Source organism: Serinus canaria, chromosome 19, assembly GCF_022539315.1.
Source record: "Serinus canaria isolate serCan28SL12 chromosome 19, serCan2020, whole genome shotgun sequence".
Lineage (NCBI taxonomy): Eukaryota > Metazoa > Chordata > Aves > Passeriformes > Fringillidae > Serinus > Serinus canaria.
In genome coordinates, this window is record NC_066332.1 from 5,310,854 (window position 1) to 5,335,422 (window position 24,569).

Here is a 24,569-nt window from a genome sequence, read left to right on the forward strand (position 1 = left end):
TCAAGCTCAGAGCCTGTATTTTACACAGAGACATTTCAGTGAAAGTTTCTTGACATCCCACATTAACACTGGCATCCAAAGAGCAGCACTTTTTCAAGCACTAAAGGAACTTTAAGTTCCTCATTCCTCTGTCCCAAATAATTTGGTGAGCTCAGTCAGGCTTTGAAGGCAGCCAGAACTGATTTTGTGCAGGAAGTTAAAGGGCAAATCATCTTTAATAACCTGACAACAGCAGAAAACACAACTGGAAGCTACTCAGCTGCTTAAAGGAAGATATTTTAGGTCAGAGGAGAAGATTGATACACCTTGTTTTGCCTCTGATCCTACAGACCCACTGACACTTTGGAAAGGATTTCTCACAGCTCTCCTACGCCACTGTCCCCTCCCACACCTACAAATTTTGAGGCAGATGCCCTTTTAGATCCAAAGGCAGAACTTGAGGCTGCTGCAACAGCTGCAGGCTCTCAGCTTGCTGCATGCCCTGGAGGAGAGGACATGAGATCCCCAGAGCTGTCCCAGGATAAAGTCATCTTTCATCACTAACTGCTCTGCCCTTTAGCTCCACATTAAAGCATGCAGCAAACCAGCCCCTCTAGCTCCCCAAAATGTGTTATTTTAATTAGCTTTTCTGAGGAGACTAAATCTAATCACTTTTAGGCTTTGTATTCTCATCAGCTCAAAGAGATCCAGCTCTCCCAGAATGAATTCCTGCCTTTGGACAGGGGACAGAGCCACCCACACTCAGCTGCTCAAAGCTTTGATTCTCACCTCTCTGCCACTATAAAGGCAGAGGGCTGTGTTTTTGTTAGAGTTTGGAAGTCAGAAGGCACTGTAAGAGGAAATAAGGACACAAGCATGCAGCTGGTTTTAAAATTCTACACTTCCTTTCGAAAACTTTAATAGCATCATCTCCAGTAACCCTACAAACCACAAAAGACTGCCTGAAATACAGAACAACCAAGTAAGATCATGACCCTCCCACCAAAATGAAACATCACACAGTTGTAGTCTTGTCTTAACACAGAGAGGTCGTTCCAGGAGGGCGGCTGCCTTTGGGAACTGTCACTGGGGCAAAACTACAGGCAACAAAATGAAGTGTGAACACTAAACTTGCATTTTTCTCTGTATTTTCATTCAAAGCTCCAGGTGCCCATCAATCTGCAACATCTCTTTGCATAAGCAACTACATTTACTATTTGTTTTGACTACAAATTTCACTGAAACATTTAACATATCACAGCAGGGCCTCAAACATCCCTGGCAGAGAGACACAAAAGCTGGAAGCCCTCTGCTTAAAATATTTCCCCCACTATTTGTCTGTTGAACAAACTTTAAGTTCCTGAAGTTTCTCACTTAGATAGGTGGTATCTGCCTCGGTGAGATTTTCTGAATCTGACAGGTTTTCCAGGAATCTGGTTCCTGCACAGGGCTTTCCTGTGATGGGATCTATGACATTGCCAACCTTGAACACAATTTCAGCCAGTTCGTGTTTCACGTGTTTGCTCCTTCTCTCAGGCAGAGCTTTCAGAAGAACAATGTCTCCAACAACACACTGCTGCAGTGGGTCATGGGCAAAATAGGTTTTTCTTTTGTTAAAGAACTGTAAAAGGAACAAAAAAATAAAATAAAAGAAACCTTGGTATTATATTTCAAAATTATGTGATGGGTAAATATATAATTAATATCAAAAAAATAAATTTCACTAAAGTTTTGTGTAGGCTTTAAAGTGAGATTCAGTTTGGATCATGAGGAGAAATGCAACTGTGCACTCTACAGGACAGCACAGCACTGCCCTTCCCACTCTCTTGCCAGGATTGCCAACTGAGCCTGGAGGAAAGATTTTGGGGAAGAAAAAGCTCTGAAATCTGTATTTTGAAGTTTCTCCATGTACCACTGTTTCCCTATTTAAAATGGAGAAAATACAATTTTCAACCTTCTTGTTTGAAGAGCATCCATTAGGGCCATATCCAAGATCACAGTAATGTTACAATTACACATACAGAAAAAACAGCTATAAAGTTTATTGTACAAGTGACTAATAAACTGTCAAGTTTCCAAAGCATGCTCCACATCGACATGAAAAATTAAATCTAAGTGTGAAACAACAAAAGCTTACCTTCCCAAAAAGATCAAATGAAGTGCATTAACAAGGCACTTCAAAGAAATACATTTAGCAGGTAATTTGTAAGTCCTCACCACTCACTGCTTTTCATCCTTTGCAGTCACCCCCACAGCCAGATCCTTAAGGAGTTCAATTTGTAAAGAGTCATCAAAACTTTTAAGAGTTGAATCAGCAGAACATTTCTGCACAAAACCCACCAGGCAGGAGAGGTTGTTCACTGGTGTTACCTTTAGCAAGTAGGGATCCAGCACGAGCCTCGTCACCCTCACTTTGGCAGTTTTCTGCATTTTGGTCCCAATGACTTTCCCCACTATCCATTTTGCATGGACAGCTCCACGTGGGACAGACATGGTGCAGTTATGGTCATGCAGTGCCTGGCAGCAAGAGAAGCAGATGTGTTACTATAACAAAGTCAAAAACATCAACACTTTCTGAGCAATCCCAAAAATGTCCTTACTTTAGACTAACAGCTTCATCAGGTCATTCAAAACTCCATTTATTGCACTAGCTCAGCCTTTTTGACAATACAGAAGGGATGCCACTATGTCCTTGTTATCAGTAAAAGTTCCTTCAGGACAGCAGCAAAACTGGACAGAACAGCATGAGGAGGAGACCTTACCCCACAAAAATGAATCCCAATTGTAACAAACACAACAGAGAAAAGTGTAGCTGTGGAAATTATTCATTTAATAATGAATTGCACATGCTCCAGCAGCTGTTTTGGCTGGAAACCTGTTCATCAGAACAGAGTGCACCCAAACAAGGGAGCAGCCTACAGCTTTTGTTCAAAGTAATTTGCTTCTGTGCCTCTCATTACCAGCAGAGCTGATGGAACCTAAGGAAGGTAATGAGCTTCTCAAGCCATAAATGACACATCAAAGAGCTGTCTGATCCATAGTACATGTGTTTGCTTTTGAGTTCTTTCCTGCATGTAAATTCTATTCCATTACCTTATTTGGTTTAATTAGGGAGAGCTTTCTGTACCACTCTTGCAAGAGTCAGGGGAAAAGCCAACAGAAGACTTGGATCAATATTAAAACTAATGGAGATTAATGGCCATTTTCTCTCCCACTCACACTGGTTAAGCACAACCAACACCTGTGAACTCTCCATGCCCCCCAATTTGTAAGACACTCGCTTTGATGTCCCAACCCATCAAAAGCAAAGTTTAGGGACCCAGGGACACAGCCAGAGGATGAAACGCTTCAGCAAACACTCGGGGGCTGCTTTTCCCACGCCTGACTCAGCTTGTGGGCGCTCAGGGCTGGAAGGAATCAGCGTGGGGGGCCCTGCTGCACCCCACGGCTAAACACCCCACGCAGCCAGGCGTGTGCAGCACGGGCAACACCCAGGGAGCACCGGCAGGCAGGGAGAAAAGAAGAGATTGAAGAGACGGAGCCCTGAGCCCCCCCCCACCGCGGCTCCCCACAGCGCTCCGCGCCAGGCCCTGCCCCGGCGCCTCCGCGCCAGCAGGGCCGCGCAGACAGCTGGGCTCAGCCGGGCAGGCCATGCAGCACCCGCGGCACGGGGGGGAACCCGCAGGAGCGAGTGCCGACCCCGGGCAGCCCCGTCCCCTCTCACCGCCGCTGCCGCCGCCGCGCCTCGGGGGGCTTAAAGAGACAGGCCCGGAACGGGCGGCGCCGAGCACGGAAGCGCCGCGCGGCGGGAAGGGGCGGGGCCTGGGCGGGGCCTGAGGGGCGGGGCTTACCGGGGTATTTAAAGGCGCGGGCGGCGGCCGCCCCCTCAGAAACGGTGAGGGCGTTATGGGTGTTGCTTTTGTGTGTAGAGATTGGTTAAAGTTGGTAAGAGATCCCTAAGAGCTCTTTAGAGATCCTTTAAGGATGGTGGAGGGGAAGCCTTAAGAGAAGTGGCTGAGGTCACTCCATTTGTTCAGCTTGGCAATGATGAAACTGAGGTCAGACCTCATTGTCCTCTTCAATATTCTCATGCTGTGAAGAGATGGAGCAAGTTCTGATAATTTCTGTCTCATGTGTGAAGGACTCGAGGAAATGGCTGGAGCTGGGTTAGGGGAGGCTTCTGTTGGATATCAGGGAAAGTTTTGTAACCAGAGCGTGGTGGAGCACTGGCACAGGCTCCTTAGAGCAGTGGTTATAGCAGCAAAGCTTAGAGAGCTCAAGAACTCTGAGCCGTGGTGGGATTCCTGGAATGTTCTGTGTCCTGCCAGGAGTCAGACTTGATGTTTCTGATGGGTCCCTTCTAACTCAGGATATTCTGATTCTTTGGTTGTCAAGTCCAGCTGTGTATCCAGCACTGCCACCATAACCCCAAACCACATCACCCAGCTCTCAATCCAGACATTTCCAGGGCTGGTAACCCTGCCATGGCAGCCTGACCACCCAAACAGCAAAAACACTTTTTCCTTATATCTAATCTGAGTCTCCCATCTCAGTTTAAAGCTGTTGTTTCTTGTCTTCTCACTGCAAGTAGAACAGAGTGACCCTACCTCACCACAACCTCCCCTCAGGTGATGGTGGGGAGGGATGAGGTTCCTCCCTGAGCCTCTTCCAAACACACACGTGCTGTGGGTGCCGAGGGACCCCTTTACATGGAATTTTGGGGATGGAGCTGACTCTCAGTGTGCAGCCTTTTTGAGGTTTCTGCACAGCAACAAATGCTGGGCTCTTCCCCCTGCTGATAAGTGATGGATGTGAGACAAATCTTTAAGGTTTTCCATATAAATCTGGAATAATTGTAGTAGATATGGAGAGCTGGCCTGCCCTTGCTATCCATTACCTGGGTATATATCCATAATCCAGTTTCTGTAAACCTCTGTGTAAAATAGAGGGTTAGCAAAAAAACCCAAACCAGTTAGAAACTGAATAATGGCAGAATTATTGGACTTTGAGGTAACATGCTCCTGGTCTTTCCTGTGACTTCAGGCTGAGCCCATCCCTTTTTTTATTTAAATGTGCTCACTTACCCTTTTCTGCTGATATTTTGGCTGCTGCCCAGTTTAGAGCCTTATTCTCTTTTTGCCATCTCTCACGGCAGGAAGAGGACAGGTAGGGAATTATATTTAATTAACAGCACAACTCCAGGCAGTTTCCCTTCTTAAGGTGGCTGATATAGGCAGAACAGGAGACACTGTTGAAATAATTTGATCAGATACCATCCAAGGACTTATTCAGAAGTTCATGATCCATTTTTACAGCTATCCAAGCCAAAACTCGTGGGTTTCTCTTAATTTAGTGCCAGGTTATTTGAATTACAGAGCAGGGAGGTGGGGAGGAGCCCTGGTGCAGGCAGGAAAGGGTTAAAGAGTTGCTATCACCTGGGAAAGCAATCCTTTGATTTTTCAGAGGGCGCTAACATGCTGCAGTTCATGGAAACAAAGGGAAGGGGGATCAAGTAGAAAAGTTGTTCTTGGATTTTATTCTCAGTGGCAAAACTTGTGAGGGCTGCATATTGATGTCTGCGGGGAAAATACGGAGTTTTTGGATTAAAAAGGATTTTCCCCCCCTTCTTATCATCATTCAAAAAAAGCATCTGTGAGGTAAGTCTTGATGCAAGTGGTGACTTTAGATAATTTCTTTTAAGAGAGAGGGGTAAAAAACCTCCTTTATGTCGCTGACCCATTTTAAAGCAGTGAATTCTTTGCTGAAATCGTTCCTCGGGCAGGGAGCAGAGGCAGGAGCGTGAGTCAACAACTGCGCCGAGCCCACGACGCTCGCTCGCCTGTGTTGTCTGCATTCAAATCGCTTGCATTAATTCCCGAGCTGGAGTATGGAAATTCAGCAACTGGGAGAAACAGAAATGAGTCAGGGGAATTTGCCACTCGGAGCTGCAGTAAATATTTCAGTGCTGACACTCTTTCAAGCTGTAGTAGTGGCTGTGCTCATGTGCTTTTGCAGTGGGGTGCTTCAAGCATCTTCTGGTGGTGGCTCTTAAGTCATTCCCAAGCCTTGTCTGTGGAACCCTCACTGCTGTCCCAAAGGTTTTGGGTTTTGTGTAAGGACCATGCTGATCCTTTCAAGGCTGATTCATTTTGGGGGTGTAAGGGAGGGGTCTCGATTGCCATTAATTCTTTACCTGTCTGCCCCCAAGTTCTCACCTTAAAAAGTGCTGCTGGGTTTTGTGTGTGTGTGTGTAAAAACAGATGATTTTTCACCCCAGTGTGGCTGCCCCAAGGGTGATGGGTGGTCATGACTGTCACTGAGAGCCGGTGCCACCTGAAGGGAAGTTTTTACACCCCGTGGAGAACCCTACCAAACCCATCCATTCACCTTGGAGCTGAGAATAAATTGCACTCTCACTCTTGGCCAGCTTGAGACATTTCCTCCAAGGTGCTGAGCTCTGGTGGATTTCTGCAGCTTGGTGAGTGTGTGGTGCTGCTGGTTTCCCCTTTCCCTCTGTGCCTGTGAGTGCTGTGTGGGTGCCTCCCCACGCGGATCAAAGTGCAGGGCTGTGCTGTGCCACACCAGCATCGCTGGGACACAGCCACCTGGCCAGTTCTTCCTGCTCTTCCCACTGCTCCTCCACGCTTTGCTCCTGCTTTCTCACTGTCCAGGAGGGAGAACACTCAAACCCAGAGCTGCTGCGTGTCCCTCCTTTCATCCTGGGCACCCACACAGACTTGGGGCTCCTTTGCTCCTTCCCATTTTATTCCCCACCTCTGCCTTCCTGTTCCCCTCGCCACACCAAGCTTTTATCTCTCATCTCCCCGTGCTGGTTCCCAGCTCCTGAACTCTCTGTTCCCAGGTTCTGGCAGGGCAGGAATCTTTCATCACCCTGTCCTGTTTTGCATTCGTGCTCTGATCCATCACATTTTGCTCCTTCTGGATCCCTGTGGCACCTGCAGGAATAAATCACTGGAGCTGGGTGTCAGGAGCCTTGGAGCACTCGATTCCCTGTTGATAGAAGGAATTGCTTTTGCATTTACACAAAAAATTTCTTTTTTAAAATATTTTTTCTTTTTTTCTTATTTGAAAAAGTTCTTTCTCTAAAATCTTGTCTGCTAAGTGCTGTTGCTTCTGTTGTCAGGATCTGACATTCATTTCAACTATTCAGTGTGAAAACCCTTTCCAATTTCTTTACCAGTGCTATTGATTAAAATGCAGTTTACTTTTCTGGGGAAAATTTGATATTCAAAAATGTCTTTTTGCTGTGAGTCAGAATGTACTTTTCCATGGAATAAAAATTCTGGAAAGAACAAAAAAAATGCTCTTGGAAATGTTGAACAAATTATATTGTCGTTTCAACCTGGTTATATAAGAAAAAAGAAATAACTTCAAAGTCCAAATGAAAAGCTCTGGTATTTTTCTCATATTTTGAGAAAATGAGTACATTTTTCTCCAGCTGCTCAATTTTATCTGTTCAGAATTTTCCATATGAAACTCTGAGAATGTTCTGTACTGGCCTTAACTCCAAGTTCCTGTTTAACTCAGCTGGCTGCTTCAGGTTACATATTAAAAATGAATTATGAAGCTTTTTCTCCTTAGTTTTCAGCCATTGATGTTTCTTCTTGAAACTAGTAAAACTATTTCCATTTTTGTGTAGAAGTCTGTAGTTCTCAGGCTATAAATGCTGTATGGTATAATTATTTACAGTTTTGAGGAAAAAAACCTGATGGAAAAGATCTTTGGAATGCAACAGGTTAAAATTTAATTTTGCAGATCAGAGATCAAAAGATGTCTGTGGTAATGTACTGCTGGTGTGGGTGCCCTCACATGATGCTCTCCTTGTCAATTTTGCTGTGGTCACTTTGGGGATTTTCAATATTTTTCCTTAACTGAAACTTCTTTGCAGTGCTAAGTAGAAAAGACCTGAGCTCTGCTCAGCTGAGCTGCCTAAATTATAGAGGAAAGCTTATGGCAAGGTCTGGTTTTCACTCTAAAATACAATCCCTGAGGAGAAAGGTGTCCTGGGGGTGAGGGGATTTGGGCTCTGGGTGTGCTGTTCTTTATTTATTGTGCATTTCACTGGTTTTGGGTGCTGTGGCCTCTCCTGGGCTGGTGCTGGGCACTGCCAGAAGGAACCAGCTTGGGGGAGTCCTTGGAGGGTTTAGGTGCCTCCAGTCTCCAGGACAATGCTGTCACACTGTGCTTTTCCAGCACTGCAATATCCTGATTATTCTTGAATTTTCCTCAGTCTGCAACTTCATTAATCCCATTTTTCCTTGTCCTGAAGAGCAGCCCTTGCCATGTCTCACCACTCATCCTTCCTTTGTTCTAGCCTGTGCTTTCATCTCCCCACAGATGATTTTCTAGCCCTTGGACCTCTCCTTTGGACTCCAGTTGTCTGCCCAGCTCCAGAAGTGGTGCCCCAAACCCAAAGAAGACTTCAGCAGAAGCTCCAGCAGAGCCAGCTGGAAGGAGAGGACTCCCCACCTCCCCAGTGGTGTCAGAAGGATGAATTTCCTCCTGAGCTCCTCTTCCCCACTCTGAGTTGTCTCCATCACTTGTTCTCAGCTCTGCCTCTGATATCCCTATGATTTGGTAACTATTTTATCCATTCCCTGCCTCAACTTCCCTAAATCTCTAAAGAAAAACTTCCATATCTGTTTCACCTCAAAAAAACTTCCATATCTATTTCACCTCCTATTTAACCCCTCAGAATTTGTGGGAGCGTGGCACAAACAAGTGGAAAAATCAATACATTTGCAAGCCAATTCAGAGCTCAGCAGAAAATAAAAAAAAGGAGCAAAATATTTTATGAAATCCTGGAAGGTGCAGGCAAATGGAAATTTTCAGTTTAAACTGGAGCTTTATTTTGGAATTCCTCGAGGGGAGGTTGGAATTCTGCCACACTGTAATAGTCTTGTGTTGCAGGAAACCAGGAATGCCTCAGTCTCTTGCCCTGAACAGTTCACAGATCCTCACTACATTCTACAAGTCTGACCTGTTAATTTTATAAAGTAAAAATAAGCAAAAACCTTTACAGGGTGATTTCCTGTGCTCAGAAAGAAATGCCTGAGAACTGCCTGGAGCAGATTCACTCCATCATTTTACTCCAGCTCTCAATATTTGGTTTCCACAAGGCTCTTGTGCCTGTGGGAGCAGCATCTCCTCAGTTTTTTGGTGGCATGGAGGTGATTACATTTAGAATAGAAAATTTCTGATGGAATTTTCTGTCAGCTTCTGCAAAATTAAATTAATTTCACGAGGACTTCACTGGGAAAATTCCTGTTTTAAATGACTTTTATCATTGTGAGTGAGCAGCACATGGGAATGTGGTAAATTCAGCTGAATTTCAATGCATATATTCTTGGCATTTATGTAATTTCAGAGAGTTAAAATCTTATATTATAAAGGAATCCAGTTGTTTAGTTGCTGAAGGAGCCATAACTGATGGGAAAGGATTGTGCTGGATTTGATATAATAAAGTTTAGCTGCAGTTTCTGCTGAGTGGAGATGCTGCAGAGAAAGAGAATTTTATTTGTGATAGCCAAATCTGAGAAATGACAGCAATAACATTTTTCAGAGCAACTTCCTTTAAGGAACAAACTAATTTAAAAGGTTTTTCTTTCAACATCCTTGTTAGCCACAAAAAATGCATCTCTAACGGTGAATTTATTCTGCATGTTTGGACTCATCCTAGTTTGGAATCTAACCAAGAAAATGCTGCTGGATTTCCATCCCTCAATGTTTGATTTCAGGTGTGGCTGCCCTCACCAGCTGAAAAATATGTCCATCAGAGGCCTGAAGAAGAAACAACCAAAGACTTTTAAAGTCAGAATTATAACAGTGGATGCTGAGATGGAGTTCAGCTGTGAGGTGAGAGTGTCAGCAAGTGCTGGGCAGCGCCCTTTGTGTTAGCAAGAAATTGAAAAAAATTCAGATTGTCAGCTTGTGGTTGGTCTTAAAACCGATCTGTTATTTTATAAATAATGGATTATTTCATCTCAGGTGTGTTCTTCTCTTAACTCTGTTCAGAATCAAAGCTGTTTGCATGAAATCCATTTGACTGACACAGCTAAATTGACACTAAACCTGCTTTCTTCATTCCAATTGTTTGTAAGGATTCCTACTTCTCCCTGAAATTCTTACTTTTTTTTTTTTTTTTGGAACTGACACAGCCCTTTAAGACACATCCAGATTGGATAAACTGGTCAGAGCTGGTGCTGAGATGTTGATAAAATAATTTATAAACTGGTACTTTTGTTGAGCTGGGCCATTCTCTTCCAATTTACCATTTAAAAACTCCAGTTCATTACCTGCAATGGGTGTTTGGATCTCTGGGCAGAAAAGGAAAAAAGACTGATGAAAAATCTGGCAGTTCTATTAATTATGGCTGATAAATTAATTAGGGAAATCATGGCAGGGGAAAAATACATGATCGATTGCTGAACAAATTGGGCTGCACAATTAAAGGGACAGAACTGTCCCTGATTAATTAAATCCTAATCATCCAGCAAAAGCAAAACAAGCTACACAGGTATTTTGGGGAGTTAGAAAACTCAGTTCCAGTGGGACTGGCAGTTTTAGTGAGACTGACTGCTCTGTGAGCCATTTAATGTAATTTATTAGGTCCTTCAGAAACAGGAGAGATTAATCTTGGATGACTTACTGCTCTGGAGTACTTGCAGGTAGAATTGTGCAAATAAAGGATTTGGAAAATCTGATTTAGAGATCAGAGTCCTTGTTAACAAATATTGTATTCCTTCCTTTGCTACCTCTCCTTTTTCTCCAGCCACTGCTCTTTTGCTGGGATGATTTCCAGCTTTCCACTCCAGTACTGCCTAAAAGTTCCCCCTTATTTTTTTTTTTTTTCTTTGTCCATTCAGTTTTTAGTTTTAGCAATTAGATAAAATCATCTTTCTGAACTGTGGTGGAACAGATGAGCAGCCTCTTTGGTGAAGGGAACAAGGCATCAGACTTGTGTGAATTTGGGACCTTGAATCAAAGTTTGCTCTCTGTGGCTGCTAAATTGAAATGAAAATATTTAAGAAGACTCATTTAAATCAGAGTAGGATAAAGGCTTGGCCTGGTGCCACTGAAGTACCTGAGGGGTGTGAGAGGTGGATCTGTTCTCATTGTTCAGCATTCCTACCCCGTGTCCTGATTTAATTTCCCCTGGCTTTCTCTCAGTCTCTCCAATTTGTATAAACCATTGAGCGAAAATTCTGGACAAATATTAATAAAGATTTGCCACATCCCAGGGAATCAATAATACAATCCTCATTCCCTCAAGTGCTTGGTGGTGAAATGACTCCAGCTGCTCCCTGGATGTGTCTGGAGAGGGAGAGGAGGTGGAACACAGCAACTCTGACACAGCAGCAAGAATATTTCATTAAAAACCTTAAGATGAAATAAGATTTCACAGGAGAAAGAGCTCAAATTGAGCAAATTGATTTAGGATGTATGTTTTTCTTGCTTTTTCTCTCTCTCAGATGAAGTGGAAGGGGAAGGATTTGTTTGACCTGGTGTGCCGAGCCCTTGGTTTAAGGGAGACCTGGTTCTTTGGCTTGCAGTACACAATTAAAGGAATGTGCACCTGGTTAAAGATGGACAAAAAGGTACAGGAGACAAAATGGGTGGCAATGAATTATTTACTTCTATAAATATTGACTTTCTGGAGAGTGAGAGCTAAAGGGATGTGTTCCATGACAACTCAGGATTTGACATGGTGGCTTTTTTTAAGGTGAAAATAGGATTATTTGCTCTGATTGCTTCTATCCCATTTGACCTGCAGCATCCCACACTAATCACCCCTGATTGCTGTTAGATTAAAGCTCAGAATTCAAATATGGGAAGGCTTTAAGTGGATTATTGGCTGCTTTCTGATTTTCCTTAGGAATATTATCTTGAGACACTCATGTCTCCTTTTTGCTGCTCATTTGATTTGATTTTATCTGTAAACAGGTTTTGGATCAAGAAATCCCCAAAGAAGATCCCATTAGCTTTCATTTTTTGGCTAAATTCTACCCAGAGAAGGTAGAAGAGGAACTCTTACAGGAAATTACCCAGCATTTATTCTTCCTTCAGGTCAGGAAAAGTTTTGAACCCTGAATTCCTTCTGTATTTCCCCCAGTCCTTTTGCATTGTCTTTGATTTTGTTGGCAGCTCAGGGTAATTTTGCTTGCTTCAGCTGTATCAAGAAGTTTGCAGACATTATTTTTATGAAATATAAACATCTCTCCTGCCTGCTGTGGGTTTGTGTCCAGGTAAGATGAATGCTTCATCTTCTGCAGGTTTTTGTGACAACACCCAGCAGTTTGGGGGATAATTCCAAACCTGAATATTCCAGGCTTGTTTTCCTCCTTAATATGTGCTAAAAAAAAATTTAAAATTCCATGCAAAGCTGGAACTGCTGGAAGAACTGTGAGGCTTTTGGAGAGGTCTTGTGCTGGAGGGCAAAAGCTCTAGAAAACAAGGACTCCCTAAACCTTCATTTTGGATTGTAGGGATAAAAGATCCTGGAATTTGATAGGCATTCTGAAATCCAGGTTTGTTCACCTGGCAAGGTTTGAGAGGAGCAGAGCAGCAAACACCATTTGAGCTCCATCAAAAAGCAGATGAAGGAGCAAATTCTTGGAACTTTATCCAAAATAAAGATGGAAAAGCTCCTCAGCTGAGTTTGGGATGGTCACTTCCCCTGTCTGGGACACCCAGCTCCTCTCCTGAGTTGCTCTGGAAGTTTCAGTCCCTGGAGTGTTGCTTTATTCCAGCAGGATGAGTCTGTGCAGGTAGCTGGGATAAATTCAGCCTGCAGCTGGAAATAAACCCAGTAAATTCCCTTGTTCCTTGAGGAGGATGTGCTCCTGAAATACTGGGGAAACGCTGCAGCTCTGAGGGTTCACAAACCCACCAGAACTTCATCCAGAACCTTCAACCACTTGGCAATTTATTTCTTCAGCTTATTTTGGAAAGGAATGAGGACAGCAGAACTCTTTTTAATCATGAGTTTTCCACTTTTTTTTTTCTTCTTCTTTTCTGCTTGAACCTGCCTTAACTAGCAGATATGCAATTAGCAAATTCTTCTCATTCCAAAGTAGGAAAACAAGGCTGAAACAAATTGGAACTTGCAAAGTTTCCTGACTCTAAGAGCTTCAGCTCACACCTGGATGCTAATAGGAAAAACATGTTCAGACATCTGGATGCCTGAAGATTTCAGCTCTCCTGACTCTTCAGACCTTTGCAAATTAATGTGGCATAAATGCCTGAATAAATGTCAGTGACTAAAGCTAAATATTGTCTGCTTAAAGATGAGGTAATTTATTGCTTCTTCATGAAGTTCAACAAAAAGTCCTTGTAAAAAACTGATCAGAAAAAACAAACAAAACAAAACAACCCAGACACTTGTGGGGGATTTATCCACATTGTTCTAAATTCTGGAGCATGATTTGCTCTGTGGAGAATGAGAGCAGGAGCTTTCCAAATTGGAAGAAAAATTTTTTCATTCTTTCCATTTTAACAGCTTAGAAAGAATGTTCCCTGCACTGTAACTCAGCTTCACAGATTGTGCTCACCAGGGACTAAATTTAAAAGCAAAAACTTTCTTGGTGGCTCATTTCTGTTCCCAGCACCTACCCAGGTGTGTTTGCAAACAGAACTTGTGCTAGCTCGAATCATTTTTCTGTTTGGAAATGTTTAAGACTGTGAGCTATGCAAAATGTTGTTGTCTTGTGCTTGTTCCTAAGCTAAATACACCTGAGAGGAGGATTTGGGAAGATTAATTTCCCCTTCCCTCTTTAGGTTTTCAAAGAGAAATTGCACAACTGATTGAAAATCAAACAACACCTTACAAACCATAACACCTCTGCTCTTGGTAGCACCACAGGTTATTAAAATGAAAAGAATGTTGAAAGGCTCTTTAGCATTGTCTGATTGTGCTTAGACCATTGCAAAGGAAGAAATGAAGTGCTTTTTTATTCAGCTTCTCTTTTGAGGGTCTCCTTTATTCTCTCATTCTGGAAAGCTGGAGAACATTTCTTCTGGTTTTTATATGGCAGCTGCACAGCCCTGCTTGGACCTGACCTCCAGAGCTCCCTCCCAACCTAAAATCTGATGTCTGATGTGATGCAAAGCTGACTTCTCCAAAGGCAGGAAAAAGAAAAAGAAGGATTGTTAAAAGAAATGAAGCACAGACAATCAAATTGATGTTTTATGGGATTTTCTTTTATAGGACTCCTTATGTAAGTGTGTGCAGAGAGCTGACTGGCATTTTTGCTCTCATGAAATGCAATGCTAACTAAAGGCTTCCTGTGTTCCTGAATGCCAATTTCTTGTTGCTGTTATTAACTCCTAAAGGTGATATTTGGTGCCAAGCTCTAGTCTGGGCATGTCTGCTTTCATTTCAAGCCTGACTTAAGTCCTGACTTTGAGCTTCTTGTGCTCCCTTTTTCTGTTGGTTTAGGTTAAGAAGCAGATCCTGGATGAGGAAATCTATTGCTCACCAGAAGCTACAGTTTTACTGGCTTCTTATGCTGTTCAGGCCAAGGTTTGTGCATAGAAAATCCCTTTTTTAATTGACTTTTTTCTGGTTTAACCCAACACATTTACATGTGTAAAAGACAGCAGGGTTAAAATTTGCTGGTAGAGTTGGTCATCCTACCAGCAAATTTTACCAGTTGGGAGGTACAAGCACAGCTAAGAAAAAAAAAAAAAAACATTAAATGCCACTACAAGGAGATTTTTTTGTGCTTCTGCATTTTAGGGGATTTATTTGGGCCTAACATTTTAGTGTAATCTTTCTGGAAGGATCTTCCATGGATTGCTCAGATGAGTGGATGTATGCAGGGGAACCAAAATATAATCTGCCTCAAGGCTTTCACTTCCAACTATGCAAGGAACAACTCCCTCAGCATTCTGCCTCTAACAAACTGAAATAACTTTTCTTTTTTTGGGACAGTATGGTGACTACGACCCAAATTTCCACGAGCCAGGATTTCTAGCCCATGATGAGCTGCTGCCCAAAAGGGTGAGTCTTAATTTGATAAAAATCTTTGAATCTCTTTTGCAGTGTAAAATCTTTATATCTCCTTTTTGAAGTGCAAAATCTTTGAGTCTCCTTTTTGCAGTGCAGCTATTGCTGGGCATTAATCAGAGCATTAAAAACTCTGCAAAATGCCCAGGCTGTGATCTGCACCTCTGCATTCCCTTTGCTTGGGAGAGGCAGAAGTTGGATTTGGATTTTCCCAAGGATCCAACCTCCCTCCTTGTGCTGCAGGTGCTCAGGCAGTACCAGCTGACAGCAGAGATGTGGGAAGAGAAGATCACTGCTTGGTATGCTGAGCACAGGGGTATTGCCAGGTAGGAAACCTTTGCACTTCTTGGAAAATTTCTTTATTTATGGGATTTGTTGTTTTCAGTGTAATTCAGCCTGGCTGGAAATCTAATTAAACAATAAATAGGATCTGTTAGCACCCAGAGGCAGCTTTTCCTAATTTTGGGTTCTGTTTCTCTCTGTTCTGGAGGTTTCTCAGGATTATTTTTAGTGAGTATTTTCCTCAAGAGTTACTGATTTACCCTGAAGGGAGGAGAAAAGTGGGTGGAGAGATTCTCACTCTTCTTTGGCCTTGGCCAAAAGCTCTGTCCAAAACTCATTTCTCAATGAACTCTATTTCCTGAAGGGAATATATTCATGGAAAACAATGGGAGGGTGGTTTTCCAAGACATGGAGTGGCAAAACTAACACAAGGATAAGACTTTTAATGAATTTTAATGAAGATTACGCTATCCATGAGTCATCTTTTGAAATAGATGCAACTTTTATTCTTTAATATTCTTTATTTTATTCTTTATTCTGTTCAGATGCTGTTTTTATTACCTTTTTTTTTCTATTATTGAGAGCAAGATGGGAAAACTAAGTTTGTACAAAGGGTCAGATTGCCTGTTCTGTTCTGAGTGGGAAATGGAGAGTCAGCCAGGAGAGAAAGGCTGGAAAGGCATTTCATAATCATGGCTTTATTCTCCAGGGATGAAGCTGAGATGAACTATCTGAAAATTGCCCAAGACTTGGAAATGTATGGTGTCAATTATTTCCCAATTGCTGTAAGTGCCTTATTTTAACAGTTTTCACTTGCTGCAGATGATGGTGCTGTCCTTTCCAAGTCCTCCAGGGAGGTTGGAACTGGGACTCCTGGTTTTGTTCTGACTTGGTTTTCTTGCCTGCTAAATAAGCAGGTGAATAAAACAGTTAAGATTAATATTTTACAACCTGACAAAAAGTTTTGAGTATAGAATAGGAAGGAGAAATAGTTTGAGCTGCTATAAGCAGCCTAGAGGACTGAGTTTAATATTACCAGTGACAGCACTCATAATATTTTATATAAACACCAATTGCCTGAATACAAACAAATACCAATATATTAAAATAGGTGCTTCTTGTCTGTGGTTGTTTAATGTCACCAAAAAATGCCATTTACTCATCTCTCTTGTTTTTTAGCAAAACAAAAACCACACAGATCTCCTGCTTGGAGTTGATGCCAAGGGTATTCATATCTACAGCATTAATAACAGGTTCTCCCCCAATAAATCCTTTGAGTGGAGCTCCATCAGAAACATTTCCTGTAGTGAGAAAGAGGTACGATGGCTTTGATGTATTATTCTTTTTCCATGGGCATGGGTGTGGACTGGGATTCTTGGAACAGGCTGAAAGCTTCCTCTGTTGAAATAATTTTGGGGGAGAAGGGGAAAATTCTGGGGAGCTTTGTTACAAAACTAAAAATAACAGCCCTGCCTGGCAGATGAGCTCGAAAGCTCAGTTCCCTGAGGCTGCTCTGAGCTCTGACTCTCTTCTGGCTCCTTCCCTGCTGCTTGGCCTTTGCAAAACAAATGTGTTGATCTCTGAAAAAGACAGATATTATGAATGCCAGCGTGCCTGCCTTCCTCAGTTATCCCAGCAGGAACTCCATGATCCATAAAACCTAAATGCTGTTTGCACACACAGAAGTCCTTGCAGCTGAGCCTTGGAGCCCAGTGGCAAGAGGAGACATGCAGAGAGGTATTAATGGTTTTCTGCCTCGCTTCTGCCAGTTTGCTGGGACATGATTTCACTCCCCACCACTGCAGTTTCACTGTGAAGCTCAGCTTTTGCTTCTAGAAGGGGAAGGAGTGGGGAAAATTGATTCTCAGTCCAAATCATGGGCTGTGTGGAAGGCTGTAATCAGAAAAAACAAACCCAGGGAAACGACAGTGGTACTGGAATACCTGGAATTTGTCAGGCAAAGGGCAGCACAGCCTGTTCCATTTTCTGTGGGACTTTTGGAAAACAGCCCACAGAAACTAAGATCTTAAACTGAGATGAGATTTTAGATTCACATCCATTAAATCAGAGGGGACTGCAGGTTTGCTGCCTCCAAAACAGTTTTGGTCTCTGATATCATCAAACTTCCCCTGAGATGTGTGAATAAACTGCTTTAACTCCCTTTTGGGGGGAAATTTTGTGTTTAAGGTTCACTTTATTCAGTGACACATCACAGCCTTGCCCCTCAAAAAGCAGCCAGTCATTACCTAGAGGGTGAAAGGAGCTCTAGGACATGATCCTGGTGACTCAGATGCCCTGGAATTAAACAGGAATTACCTTGCAGATGAATTAGATGAATTGAATGCCAGGGAGCCCTGAGGAACAGAAAACATAACCTTAGGAAAAAAAAAGGCCAAGTTTTGTTCTGCAGCCAAACAGAGCCCAAGGTATGGAGTGGAGCACTGAGCTGGCAGCAGGAAAACCTGAAACCTGCCTCCCCTCTGGGAGCAGCTTGGGACTGAAACAGTGAGGAAGTCTCCAGGACTTTGACCTGCTGCTCTGAAGAACAAGCCCTTAGGCCCTTGACACATTTGTTTATCCCTTCAGTTGTTGCTGCTCTCAGATGTTTGACATTTCCCTGGCTTTGCCTGCCTCCAGGTGGAGCTGCTGTGTCCTGTTCTGATAACCAGGGCTTGTTCCAGAGCTCTGGGGACAGTGCACAGGTGGCATCAGGAAAATCCCCATCCCCACTGGCACTGGGCTGGGCCTGGGGTTTATCCTCCAACACAGCTTAATTCTGTGAACAAAACCAGTTTTACATCACTCTGCCCCTATTTGTGGCATAAATCAGTGAACAAAACCAGTTTTCCATCACTCTGCCCCTATTTGTGGCATAAATCAGTGAACAAAACCAGTTTTCCATCACTCTGCCCCTATTTGTGGCATAAATCAGTGAACAAAACCAGTTTTCCATCACTCTGCCCCTATTTGTGGCATAAATCACTGCCTCCCCAGAGGGAAATGGAGATGAGCTCAAGTTTGCATTGGTTTAATAGTTTGAACTTACTTTCCTCCTCACTGTGCTTCCTTTCTTTTTTGTTTTTTTCCTTTTGCCTGTGTAGTTAACTATTAAACCCCTTGACAAAAAAGCAGAAGTCTTCAAGTTCTTCTCCTCTCAGCTCAAAGTGAACAAGCTGGTGAGTGAACTGCTTTCCTGCTTTAAAGCTGAGCCTGGTGATACTGACTGAGAAATATTGTTTGTAAACCAAATTGTGATCTTGGGATCTCAGCCTGTGTAATTCAGGAAAATGGGATCAGAGGGAGATGAAGGACAGGAGGAATCTCTGATTCTGTTACGAATTTACCTGAGCTGTTGTGTGCCTGGCTGTGAGCCTGCCCTGGGTGCTGATTTTCTTGGAGCTGCCGGCCCTTGTGCTGAAGTCAGAATTGTCCTGTGAGGCCAGTGTGGGCCTTTTGTCCCTCTGGCAGGGGCACAAATCCATCAAAACCCCATTTGCTTTGCCTTCCCCATCCAGATTTTCCAGCTGTGCATTGGAAACCACGACCTGTTTATGAGGAGGAGAAAAGTGGACTCCATAGAGATCCAGCAGATGAAAGCACAAGCCAGGGAAGAAAAAGCTAGAAAAAAGGTAGAATTTTCCTGCTCTTCTGTTGTTGAAGACAGTGATTATTATTGCAGCTCTGTATTCCACCAGTGTGGGTGTGGGAGGTGAGGAAGTGCAGCAGGATTGACTGTGGGAACAGCTCTGGCATCTGAGGAGGTCACAGGTGTTTGTGTGGAGAGGTGATCCCAAAGATTTGGGGCACAAACCAGATCAACCCAGGGGCTCTCCCAGCACTCTGAAATAACCAGGAGTGCTGCCTGAGGAGTTCACTGCTGCAAAGTTCAGGCAGCTCCAGCATCTCTGGTGAGCTGGAGAGCAGCTCCTTCTTCCTTTGATGCATTTCACTCAGGCCCAGGTGAGATTCTGCTGCAATCCCACTGTCACTGCCACATTTTCTGAAAAATCCCCTTGCCCAGGATTTCTTCTCCTGGGAAGCTGAGAAGCCTCAGAGAAGAAGGAAAACAATCATTATCTCATTTGCTTCTCCTGTGTTTTGCTGCTTTGGAATGTGGTTAGGACATTGTTTACCAACTGGTCATTGTTTGATTGGTTTTATGTGAATTGTTTTAACTTAATGACCAATCACTGTCAAGCTGTATTGGGACTCTAGAAGGAGCCAGGAGTTTTCATTATTATCTTTTAGCCTTCTGTCTGTATCCTTTCTGTATTCTTTAGTATAGTTTAGTTTAGTATTCTTTAATATAATATAGTATCGTAAAATAATAAATTAATCCTAATAATAATCACAATTATATAAATAGAATAAATAATAAATAATAATATAATATTAAATAAATATACTAATAATAATATAATTAATCATAAAATAATAAATAATAAATTGTTTACCAACAGGGATTGCTTGATTGGTTTCATGTCAATTTTAAGTTTTAACTTAATGACCAATCATTGTCAAGCTTTGTCAGGACTCTGGAAGGAGTAATCAGTTTTTCATTAGTATCTTTTAGCCTTCTGTCTGGATCCTTTCTGTATTCTATAATATAATATAGAATACAGAAAGGATATATATATAATATAGTATAATATAATATAGTATAGTATAATATAGTATTATATAGTATAATGTAATATTATATCATACAGTATAATGTATATAATATAGTACATTATAATGTATAATATAATATAGTATAGTATAATATAATATAATATAGTATAATATACTATAATATAATATAGTATAATACAATTATTATATTATTATACATAATTTACAATATATAATATACTAATAAATTAGCCTTCTGAGAACATGGAATTAGATCCATCATTCCTCCTTTCCTCGGGGGTCCCTGAAAATACAACACCTCACCAACCATTGCTCATCCTGCTTCCAGATGGAGAACCAGAGGCTGGCCAGGGAGAAGCAGCTCAGGGAAGAAGCTGAGAGAGCCAAAGAAGAGCTGGAAAGGCGCCTTTTCCAGCTGGAAGATGAAGCCAGGCAGGCCAACGAGGCCCTGGTGGGTCAGACTGAATATTCTTGTGCTTGATGGGCTTGCTTGGTTTGGGAGCAGGATATTTTTTGATGCTGGGAATTGTAGCTCAGACAAGGCTGGAGAGTTTCTGATCCCTGGTGGAAAGGGCATGCAGGAATCCCTGGGAAAACCCTGGTCTGCCATGATCTGAGCCATTCCCTCCCTGTGTTTGGCTCAGAGTGCTCTCTGCAGGCTAAGAGGAGGGGAAAGGAAACAATCTTGGAGCTGAAACTGGGAGAAAGAGGCAGCTGAAGGGGCTGACTTCAGCTTTGCCCAGCTCTAAGATTTTCCTCCTTGCTTTGTAGAGGTGAGACACAGGAAATTCTGGAGCAGAGGAGGAACAGACCCTTAAATTGTCTGGCTTTTATTTAAGAAATAATATTTTATCACTTGGTAAAAGATGTCTCCTGCCTGCAGGGGTGATTTTGGAGGTTCTAGACAAGGAACTAAGGGAAATTCTTTCTCCTCAGCTCCGATCCCAGGAAGCAGCAGAGCTGCTGGCTGAGAAAGCCCAGATTGCAGAAGAAGAGGCCAAGCTGCTGGCCCAGAATGCTGCAGAGGCCGAGCAGGAACGCCAGAGGCTGGAGATCACAGCTCTGAAGAGCAAGGAGGAGAAGCGGCTGATGGAGCAGAAGATGCGGGAGGCGGAGCTGATCGCCGTGAAGCTGGTGAAGGAGTCCGACAGGAGGTGGGGTTTGCTTCCCCGGCTCTCTGTGCTCTCAGCTGGCCTGCAGGGAGTGCTGCTTTCCCCAGAGCCCAGCCCAGGAAGGGGGAATTACTCCTGAAGTGACACTTCAGAGGGACTAAGCCTCCTTTGGGCCTTGTTTGTTCCACCTGGATGCTGTTGTTGTGTTGCAGGTCAAGTTTACAGAGGATCAGATGCAAAGATTGTTTGGAAAGAAAGAGAATGTTTGACAAGAAGGAGATGTTTAGCGAGAAAGAGAACGTTTAGCAAGAAAGATCCAGAATGCTGAAGCATTTTCTGTTTAGTGTTACCAAATGAGCACTGGCTACCTATCTAAATTCACTCTTTATACCCTGTGAGATATGGAGCTGTTCTCAGTCATTAGTACCAAGTGAATGGTCTCTTGTTTCCCTTTCAGATCTTTAGGAAGTGTAAAACCAGGTAAACTCATGTGGAATATAAACAGCTCTGAGTGTTTGCATGTTCCCTGAGCGTGCAGAGCAGGCCAGTGTTGGCAGAGGATTTTTAACCCTGCTATTAAGAAATCCTTCTACTTGTTTTAGGATACTGCCAAAATAAAGAGCAACCTCTCCCCACCTCAGGGAGGATGTGATGGCCTGGAGAGAATCTGTATCAGCAGGCTGTAGCTGAGCCCATGGAAATTAGGAGTAGGAAAATCATGGTAGTTCAGCCACTTTGTGCAGCAGTGTCTCTGTCCTGCTGTGCCCTGTCAGGATTATCCTCCATGAGTGCCTTGGTGTAGAGATAACACAGTAGTGGACTTCTCTGGGAGGTAGTGAGCCCTGAAATCCCTGTGTTGGTTGGAAACCCTCAGCCATTGCCCTCAGGATGTTTCTGTTGCAGAGCCAAGGAGGCAGAGCACCTGAAACAAGACCTGCACGAAGCCCGCGAGGCCGAGCGCAAAGCCAAGCAGAAGCTCTTAGACATAACCAGGCTGAATTATCCTGTGAGTTCTGCTCCACTGGGCACCACTTCATCCTCAGGGCTAGTCTAGGAGTTGATGCCATTTTTATAGCCCCCGTCAAGCTGAGTGGTGGCATGGCTGCATCCAGCTGGGGGACAAAGTGGTGTGGAAAAGCAGCGTAGCGAGGGTGGGAGCTGGGTTTGTTCAGGGTGGTCAGAAAGGCAAGGCAGGAGTTAAAACCAGAGCTGGTGATGCACTTAGGGAGCAGAGGCTGTCTTGCCTTCATGCCTAAGTTGTGGTGTCACTCAGCCAGGCAGTTTTTGTGGTTGTGCTGAGCCAGCTGGGTCATCCTGGCACATCTGTCTGTCTTTAGGCAAAGCAGGTGAAGGTGTCCCCAGCAAGAAGGCACTGCTGAAGGTCTGTGCCCCAACTCCCTCTTTTGCTCCAGCCATGCTGAGGCTGGGTTTCCATTCTCTGCTGAAATGGAAGCACTGCAGCCAGGATAAATCTCTGCTCTTGGATCCGTGGGCTGTGGACTGGAGCTGGGTGCAAGGGAAGGGCTGCAGGAGGATCTCTGTGTGTCTCAGAAATGTAGGAAATAGCTCAACATGGCAGTCTTGCAGAACTGGGGACAGAAATCCCAAATCAGTCCATCAGAGCTGGCTGACAGTGCTTGTGTTGCCTCTTCCAGCACATGGCCAAGTACCCCCAGTACTCCCCAGGTGACAGCAGAGATGCCAACTTTGACAGAGGATCCATCAAACTGGATTTGAAGGACATCGACCTCAAGAGACTCTCCTTTGAGATAGAGAGAGAGAGGTATCAGCATGCTTGTGGTGCAAATGGATGAGAAAGGCAATGAAATCTTTGGGAATCACAGTTAATTTTTAAATAATTTGGGATGTGCATGTGGCTGGAGGCCTTCTACTGAGCTGGTGTGGGTGATGTCTGTGTCACACTGGCTTTTCACGCAGGGGAAGGATTTTTTGGTGGCATCAAGCCATGATAAATCCAGAACTTTCTGTCTTGGGGAGGCACAAAGCACCTTGCTGAGCTAACAGCATGTGAGAGGACAGAAGTTTCCCTCTAGTGCTAAAGTGTGGAATTGCTGGGGCTGATCCATCAGCCATCCCTTGGTCTGGAAGGAAATGCTTGGTGCAAAGTTAGGCAGCAAAAAGGAAAGAACTGAACTTGTCACTGGGTCAGGGGAGCCAGGCTGGCATTGCCAGAGTTCATTTTACTTATAAAACATAAAAGGAAACAAAAACCTCTCCTCCTTCCACAAACACCTGTTCTTGAGTTAAATTGTCTTTAAACTCTTTTGAGTTTAATTGTTCTTTTAAATTGTCTTTTGCCTCCAATGTGTGGGCTCAGGCTGGACTACTTAGAAAACAGCAGGAAATTCGAAGATCGACTGAAAGAACTGAAGAATGAAATTCATGCTCTGAAGCTGGAGGAGAAACAGGCTGGGCTTTACAGTCCCTGGAATGAAGTTCTGGGCTCCTTGGATCGCTCCTTAGGCAGTGTAAGAACCCCAAATCCCCGCCCCTTTCTCCACCATGAACCCCCAAATGGAACAGTATGATTGTGCCAAAGGGAGCTGCTCTATTCCAGTCCAAGCCTTCACTACCCTTGATGATAAAATAGTAGAAGCATGAGCACTTTTAGAGGAAAATTCATGTCAAAACAAAATCTGAAGGCCTTTTTTCCTGCACTGAATACCAGCACCGTCAGCAAAAATAATAATCTCATTTTATGATTATGAAATCACAGTCAGGGTTTAAGGTCTTGGAGCAAATGAAATTGTTGTGACTAACACATTTAAATGTGGTTTCTTACAGTTTGCTTCACATTCTCATTCATGTGCTTTGTGGTTGCTGAAAGTCATAAAAGCCTTGGTGTTTTTTTTTTTTTTTTTTGAAGGCAATGAGGAACTAGACCCAGATTTTTGTCATAAGTTGCTTGTTATTTAAATAAACTCTTTGGCTTCTTCCTGCAGCAGGGCAGGAATAGGGCTGGCTTTGTCTGCAGGTTGTTCCTCATGTAGCAAAAATGGCTCTGACTCAATGGTTTTTTAGAGACAGAAGGGAGGCTTGAAAAATGATGAGGAAAGATGGCCTTTATTTTCTGACTACTCATCTGATGTTCTTTTTGGCTTGATGAGTGTTGATATAGAGAGGGCATTAAATTTCCACATGCTCTGTTCTTTTAAAGGCCCCATCATGGATGAAAACCTTGGAAACTGGAGAGGCAGTGGATGTAAATCTTCAAAGACCTTTCCCTGCTTACTTGTTAAACACTGCAAGCAGCTGGCCCTGCACCAACAAAATTCAGCACATGGTGCCAGTGGAAAAGTCATCTTCCCAAGCCAATTCCTTGGCTGCCAACAGTGTGGGCACAGGAACCAGAAAACAGATTATAAAGGTAATCAGATTCATAAATAAATTCCTAAATGTTGCCTGAAAGTTGAGAGTTCAGAGAGGGTGGCTGCCTGAAGGGACCTGGTTTGTCCTGCTCTGTCCCAGCCTCAGAGCTGATGAGGATTTTGCAGGATTTTGGAGCCCCTGGT

General features: G+C 43.3%; 2 protein-coding genes across 5 annotated transcripts in view; one reads left to right on the forward strand and one right to left on the reverse strand.

Moving 5' to 3' along the window:
• LOC103820087 (merlin-like) overlaps nucleotides 1-24,569 on the forward strand; it is a 30,598-nt gene that overhangs the window by 4,165 nt on the left and 1,864 nt on the right. Inside the window, exons 1-19 of one of the 4 annotated variants that reach the window (XM_018919343.3) lie at nucleotides 5,403-5,636; nucleotides 6,257-6,457; nucleotides 8,338-8,577; nucleotides 9,738-9,855; nucleotides 11,472-11,597; nucleotides 11,944-12,066; nucleotides 14,438-14,521; nucleotides 14,933-15,001; nucleotides 15,251-15,333; nucleotides 15,999-16,074; nucleotides 16,469-16,606; nucleotides 18,391-18,465; nucleotides 18,805-18,918; nucleotides 20,253-20,375; nucleotides 20,861-21,078; nucleotides 21,940-22,042; nucleotides 22,692-22,819; nucleotides 23,375-23,525; nucleotides 24,215-24,424. In XM_018919343.3, the coding sequence (XP_018774888.1) occupies nucleotides 8,570-8,577; nucleotides 9,738-9,855; nucleotides 11,472-11,597; nucleotides 11,944-12,066; nucleotides 14,438-14,521; nucleotides 14,933-15,001; nucleotides 15,251-15,333; nucleotides 15,999-16,074; nucleotides 16,469-16,606; nucleotides 18,391-18,465; nucleotides 18,805-18,918; nucleotides 20,253-20,375; nucleotides 20,861-21,078; nucleotides 21,940-22,042; nucleotides 22,692-22,819; nucleotides 23,375-23,525; nucleotides 24,215-24,424 (1,947 nt within the window). In that variant the 5' untranslated portion in view covers nucleotides 5,403-5,636; nucleotides 6,257-6,457; nucleotides 8,338-8,569. Of the gene's footprint in view, nucleotides 1-5,402; nucleotides 5,637-6,256; nucleotides 6,458-8,337; nucleotides 8,578-9,737; nucleotides 9,856-11,471; nucleotides 11,598-11,943; nucleotides 12,067-14,437; nucleotides 14,522-14,932; nucleotides 15,002-15,250; nucleotides 15,334-15,998; nucleotides 16,075-16,468; nucleotides 16,607-18,390; nucleotides 18,466-18,804; nucleotides 18,919-20,252; nucleotides 20,376-20,860; nucleotides 21,079-21,939; nucleotides 22,043-22,691; nucleotides 22,820-23,374; nucleotides 23,526-24,214; nucleotides 24,425-24,569 lie in introns of those variants that run through there. The other 3 variants (XM_009094700.4, XM_050981978.1, XM_018919344.3) reach the window with 3 other exon arrangements.
• On the reverse strand, nucleotides 863-3,805 carry MRPS17 (mitochondrial ribosomal protein S17). The gene is made up of 3 exons (XM_009094701.4): nucleotides 3,704-3,805; nucleotides 2,350-2,496; nucleotides 863-1,600 (listed from the first exon to the last, which is right to left on the reverse strand). Exons 2-3 carry the CDS (start codon nucleotides 2,470-2,472, stop codon nucleotides 1,310-1,312), a joined length of 414 nt encoding a protein of 137 aa, XP_009092949.1. The 5' UTR covers nucleotides 2,473-2,496; nucleotides 3,704-3,805; the 3' UTR covers nucleotides 863-1,309.